This window comes from Dromiciops gliroides, chromosome 1 (assembly GCF_019393635.1).
Source record: "Dromiciops gliroides isolate mDroGli1 chromosome 1, mDroGli1.pri, whole genome shotgun sequence".
NCBI lineage: Eukaryota > Metazoa > Chordata > Mammalia > Microbiotheria > Microbiotheriidae > Dromiciops > Dromiciops gliroides.
This window is the reverse complement of record NC_057861.1, coordinates 545,236,495-545,243,362: the sequence shown is the minus strand read 5'-3', so window position 1 is coordinate 545,243,362 and position 6,868 is coordinate 545,236,495. Positions and strand designations below refer to the sequence as shown.

The 6,868-nt window shown below is 40.0% G+C and overlaps 1 protein-coding gene across 4 annotated transcripts in view; it reads right to left on the bottom strand.

Annotated features, from left to right (window-relative positions):
* Window positions 1–356: 356 nt before the first annotated feature.
* The window catches only part of DCUN1D3 (defective in cullin neddylation 1 domain containing 3), a 35,833-nt gene continuing 29,321 nt past the window's right edge, over window positions 357–6,868 (bottom strand). For all 4 annotated transcript variants that reach the window (XM_043975067.1, XM_043975064.1, XM_043975065.1 and 1 more), the window contains exon 4: window positions 357–6,003. In XM_043975067.1, coding sequence (XP_043831002.1) covers window positions 5,508–6,003 — 496 coding nt within the window. In that variant the 3' untranslated portion in view covers window positions 357–5,507. The remainder of the gene's footprint in view (window positions 6,004–6,868) is intronic.

The following is a 6,868-nucleotide window of genomic DNA, read 5'->3' as shown; positions in this document are numbered from 1 at the left end:
ATCCCAGCTTTTGTCACTTATTGGTAAATATCATTTTACCTGAGTTTTGGTTTCTTCTGTAAAATGAGGGAGCTGGACTAGGCGAAGTCTAATGTGCTTTCTCACTCTAAATCTATAACCTTTAGGAAGACCAACACAGCCACCAATCCTTGAAATTAGACGGATTTATCAAGGAGAAAATATTACAAGCAGCCAGAAAGAAACAATTCAAGTAATGTGGAGGCACAGTCAGGATAACACAAGATCTAGCAGCTTCTACATCAAAGGATAAGAGGGCAGGGCATGGAATATGATATTCCAGAGGGCAAAGGAATTGGGATTACAACCAAGAATCACCTATCCAGCAAAACTGAGTATAATCTTTCAGGGGGGGAAATGGAACTTCAATGAAAAAGAGGACTTTAAGGCATTCATGATGAAATTAGGATTTAAATGCTTCTAGCCATTCCCCTTCTTCCCCCACTTTACTTTTTTGTAAGCCCAGAGTTCAAAAAACCAACTTTACTGATTGTTCTTCATTAATGGCAATAATCAAGTAAACAAATTTATTAAATTCAACAGCAGGTAACCTTCAAATAAAATACATTTAAGGGGAAAAATAATGTAGACATCAAAGACAAAATGTGTGTAACAAGGTAACAAACATATTAAAAAGGGGCCACTTGAAGAGTGCAACAATGCAGAAAACACAAAAGGTAGCTTTTCAACAGTTTGTACAACCTTGAAGTAAAGGATACACTTATCAAAAAACCATTAAAAATACATCAAGGTGGAGGATTACAACATTAGTGATAAACTAATCAACCCAACAGATTAAGGCAAGTTGTTTGCAGGACTAATCTGTCCAAGCCCTGTTGCCTATTGCTTCAAATTTTCCTTTGAAACAAAACTGCCCATTAGTGCAACAGGTTAAGAAGTGAATGACCATATAGACCCAAGGGTGTTTCATGGCAGGGCAGGAGTGGGTAGGATGGCAAAGGATTTGGAAAGGAATTTCTTACCCCCCCCCCAAAAAAAACCCACCAACAATAACAACCACACATCTTATATTTTTATAAGGAATGAACTGCAGCAATTGCTAAGTAGCATCGTTTGGAAATTTCCAAGACTTCTGGGTTTTGTTTTTGTTGGGGATTTTTTGGGATGAGTTTTCTCTTTTCTTTGGGGGAAAGGAAAATGGGGGCAAAAATATTATCTATGGAATGTAGAGTGGGCTTCAGAGGAACAGAGGCAGGTCTGTAAAAAGACCATGATAATCCAGCATCTGGATCAGAAACAGGACCCAAGGGTTACCTCAATTTTGTTCATACATTTCTACAACAATTGGTGTTCCAACATCAGGTTTTGTTCCAAACACACCCAAAGCAAAAGCTGCTATTCCTGATAGAAAGGCAGCCCTGGGGGCCAAGCCATCTTGAAAACCACTGCATAACAAGGGAGATAAATTGTGGGAAAGCTTCTAGAGAGTCCACAAACAAGATGGATAAAAATGAATAATTCTTTTCGGGATCAGATGGATTGAGATGAACATATTTCAGCAATCTAGTCTCATCATCCTTCTCAGTCAAGATACTGCTGAACTCCCCTAAGGGAAGGCCTATGTCAGTTACTAAGAGTCTAATTCAAAACACTACTAGCCAGTTATAAAAGAAATAGGACAAACAGAAAAGCAATCAGCTCCCAGCCTTCATCTTACATGTGGGTCTACCTCTGTGTTGTCCCCTACTCCTCTACCCACCAATGACGCTATGGATCTATACACCCAACTTTAAAATATGGCAAATCAGTGACATTGCTCTTCTTCATAACAGGATTTGTCCTGTTTCAAACAAGAAGTTTTCAGGGTTGGTCACCACTCCCAGTAGACATTTTTGTTGTAACTAAAATGCACTATCAACTTTTAAGCTTCAGAGTCAGCTGTTTTTCCAGGAAAACTGGATATACAACATAAGGCTGTGAAAACAAATCAACCAGGCCTTGCTCCTACCAGTACCCCATACCCAAGAACAAATTTTGGCACCAGCACCACCTGGGAATTCAGCAACATTTCTGAGATAGCCTAATACTGTACAGTTATACCCTTCCTTTTTCAAGGAGGTTAGAGTGTCCCTTTCTTAAGTAAGCATAACATGGAAAATACTGCACTTCTCAATGAGATTTTTCTGGGCCAAATGATGTTGTTGCACATTTGTATTTTCATTTAATTCGTTTGTTTCTAACACAACCATTTCACCTTCCAATCACTAATGGTTAAAACCTGCTCCTTTATCACAATTAGGAGGTGTGTTTTCCTGATCTCAACTCACATGTGTGAGCACAACTATCACGGGAAAGGCGAGAAAGTCAGGCTGCCTGAACCTAAAACGAGTGGTATTTTATTACCGAGGTGGCAATATATTCTAATTGTGTCTTGCTTCTCAGGGACAAAAAGGGAGAGTTATCAAAGCAGAAGCTTCTTCTCATACTAGAACAATGCTCATAGATAGAAGCAATTTGCCAAAAGCAAGTTTCCCAGCATGTATTAATTTGTTATAATTAGCCACACTCAAAAGTTCCTATTGGTTTCCAAAATACCAGTCTTATGTTGACTTCTGGCTGTTGCTGTCAAAGTACAAGGTGCCTCAGTGTTTGCAGTGTCCCAATCATGTGCTCTATATACTCTCTATATATTTCTTACTTATTTCACAGAAACACAACTCAGCCATTATACAAGCTCATTTTCATGTTAGAGTTAATAGTAATGAACTTTTCATTTCCAAGAAGCAGGAACAACAAACCCACACCCCCAAGAGGGAGGGATCTGAACACAAAAGCCTACGCTTAACTTTTATTCATGACCACAATCAACTCAGAGCTAACACATCTTAAAACTCCTTGCTATACATTAGGGACATGAAGTGGGGAGGTAGGAACAGCATGTAACTTGACTTAACACTCCATTTTCTGGCTCATTTGCAATCTGAACTGCTTTTGTGTTACATTTTTATAACGAATGGTTCATTAAAAATATTTTTTTTTAAAATGGCTCCTCAAAATTTTTTTTAATTTAAAACAAAAACCCAAACCCATAATACAGTACATCTAAACGGAATGCCTTTTTTAGGCTAGGAAAGGAATCCAATCCCTCTGAGGTCTAGAGGATTCTTATGACTTCCTCACCCCTTTTTCAATTGGACTGCTGCTCGTGGGATGTGATGATGAACTCTGCTCCCCTGAAAGCAACAGTGCCTGCTTACCTGCCTGCCCAAACAATGCCCAAGATGGTGCTACAAGAATTGGGGACTGTAAAACACACTGAAATGGGAAGAGCAGAGGGGCTCTTTCCTCTAGTATTTTCAGGCAAAGGCAGTAGTTTTTCAGTCTTAAAACTGCAATTAAACCTACCAAACCTGTTGGGGCAACTGAAGGCCTTCAGTGAAATGGGCCTCGGCTAAGCAGCCCACAAGGCTTGGCTGTGACCAATCCCAGGAAATCAGTCAGAATTCCCTTCAGTCTTACCATAGTCCTCCAACATCACCTATTCGCTTCATGGTAGATTTTTTTTCCTCTTTTTTTTTTAAAGGAAAACTCATCAAATTCAGGGCTTTAAAAAATTTCAATATAAAATGGGTTTAAATTCAATAGAAAAACATTCACTGCAGAAACTCCACAAAACATCATTCCTGCAAAGATGTAAGTTCAAGCTCTCTAGTAAAGGAGGCAAGAGCTAGAAATGAACAGACCATGCCCAAGCCAAATGATGTGCAGCACATGGGCAGAAAACGGGCTTAAATGTTAAGAAATAAACAGATTTGACTATAAAAGGGCATAAAAAAGTGTTCACTTGACAGTCTCTCTTGAATAAGTTCAAAAACATCAGAAGCAGATTTGTACACTGTTGTTAAGTCCCCAGTGCCATCCTCTTTTTCTTACCAAACTCATTTATTAAAACCAAAATCTAAGAGATAATCCCTCCACTGGGATTAGGTTTGGATGAGAAACCATTTCCTCATGGCCCAGCTTGGGAGATCAGTTACCCTAAGGTTCATCCAAATATATCATAAAGATTGACCAGTACTATGTTCTGGGCAAGGAAAAAGCTACAAGAATCCATCCCCTCTTTTATGAAAATGTTCCAGATTCTGATTCCAGAATTCAAAGGCTGCATCGACAGCCTCTACAAAGCCTTCTTCATTCTACATTCCCACCTCCCTTTTTACAAACCAGTTTAAGCAGGCAATGAACAATGAACCTAAGAAATTTCAGAGGAGATGGAAGGAAATTTATGTAAACCTAAACAGTCATCACGTCACCCCAAATGAGCCCAACATTAAAAAAAAAAAAAAGATAATAAATAACTCACTGGGTCAGGTGACAACGTTGCTGCAGCAAGAAGGGAGAGGGCATAAGAGTTTAACCATTAAACACACTTTCAAACATTTGTTTGGCAGCACTGAGGCCAACCCGGGCTTCCTGCACTTGCCAGACAAGTAAGCTGATGATACTTGAGAGAGAGAGAGAGAGAGAGAGAGAGAGAGAGAGAGAGAGAGAGAGAGAGAGAGAGAGAGAGAGAGAGAGAGAGAGAGAGAGATCAAAATAAAAATTCAAGCAGAGCTCCATACCACAGTTTTCCTTCAAGTGAGTTGGCCAGTGGGCACGGAGTTTGCCAACCATGGGGAACAGAACCTTTGGCTCCGAGTCAAATAAAAAAAAAAGTATTTCCACTTAGAACATGAAAATACAGCAACTTCATCAAAAACAGAAAACTATCAAAGAGGTCTACTTCCAGCAAAACTGAGGTAGCACTGCTTTCTCTGCATTTGACGTTTAAGTGGTTTTCAGTACAATGTATTAGAAACCGCTCACTTGAATGACAGGCACAGCATGTCAATGAATAAACTATGTAATGCAATTGGTGAAGGAAGGAATGAACAAGGAGAAAAAATTAGGGTTTCTAATGAATTCGCTTAAAATAGGATTTCACCAGACTGCAAATTGTTTTCCTTTCTTTTTAGAGCTTCAAATTGTCTGGGAATTAACTCAAAGTGGTTAACAGTTAACACTGCTATTCAACTCTGTATAAATCTTGTAAAATAATTATTACAACCTAAATTCAACCATGTAAACAGCACTACACACAGTACAGACCTGCCCTGAAAAATGTAGTATGCAAAACTGAGATCTGGCACTGTATCATTTTGTAATGTTAATTCAACCTAACCCTCCCCCCCCCCCCAATCTAAATTGTGCAAGAAACGGCAGACTCAATTCTATCTGAAGGCTTAAAAAAATTACACAACATGTAGCCAGGGTCAAATATTTTAGGAACAAAAAAAACTGTTAAAAAAGAATAACCAAAAAATGAAGAAAGTGCCTAAAACATGATACAGCATTTTAGAGCCCTTTCAAATACAAGGCAGAGAAAGGTGTAAAGTAGAAAATATCTGGATCCTCAGTAATTTCCAGAAAGTTCCGAGTTCTCCACTGACTGAAGGACAACAAACAGCAGGTGGCTCTGTCATGGCTGCTCACACGTACTGGTAAGTCTGCTCCTCTTGACACAGGCTCTCTGTGTCTGAAGTCGTCAGACATTTTGATTCCTCTCCCTTTTTCCTTCGCTCCATCTCCCATTCCACAAAGGTATCAAAGAGACTAGGCCAGGCCTCATCTTCACTGTAGTTACTGAGGTCGGGTCCGATCACCTGAGTAAAGTTTAGGAACATGTTCCATGTGTCCCGGGAGATTCCCTTGACTCCCGAGGGATTCTCTGTTAGGAAGTGTAACCACTGGTCCAATACAGGGGGGTTGTTTTGTGTAAAGACGAGCTTCCAAAGGGCAATGGCTATTTCCCGATGCAGTGACCTCTGCCCTTCTTCAGAGTCCAGGCCAAACTGAAATGTAAATCGGTAGAGATCCTTGAACTTATCCTCCTGTTTGGCTTCATTTAAGAGACTGGGGAAGCGAGCACAAATCCCATCAATGCTGTCTGCACTTATGGCTTTGCAGCCCTCAAAAAACTCCTTCCTAGAAAGAGAATTAGAAAAAAAGGGATCATCAAAACACATTCAGATTTTCCATTAAAGGATCAATTCAAGACAAAGTGCAATTTAATTCAGTAAGTATTTATTAAGCTAGACAGGGTGGGGATACAAAACCTAAACAAAACAGTCCCTGCCCTCCAGAAGAGGCAGAAACAACATGTACACAGATAATAAGCAAATATGAATTATATACAAAGTAAATATGAGATAATGGGGAAGGGGGTAGAAAACACTAACAAGTGGAGGCATAAGGAAAGCTAAATGCTGAATTACAAAGCAGAAGTGAGAAAGGCATGCATTCCCCCAAAGTGGAGGTCAGTTTAGCAGAGATGGGAGATAGAATACTGTGTGTGAGGAATATAAAGGAAGTCAGTTTGTTTAGAATATAATGTGCTGGGGGAAGCTCGGTGGCTCAGTGGATAAAGCACCAGCCCTGGATTCAGGAGGACCTGAGCTCAAATCTGGCCTTGGACACTTCACACTTACTAGCTGTGTGACCCTGGGCAAATCACTTAACCCTTATTGCCCCCACAAAAAACAAAACAACACACACGGAAAAAAGTGCTTGTGAGGGAATAACACAGAATCAGCTTGAAAGGCAGGATGGAGCCAGGCTTTAAATGGCAAAGAGAAGCATTTTTACTTCATCTTAGAAACAATAAATTGCTGAAGATTCTTCTGCAGGGGAGGGACATAGTCACACTTGTGTTTTTAAGATCAATTTATCAGCTGTGTGGAAGATGGATTGTAGAGAGGACAAAGTGAAGGCTGGAAGACAAATGGGGCAGGGCAGCTAGGTGGCACAGTGGATAAAGCACTGGCCCTGGATTCAGGAGGACCTGAGTTCA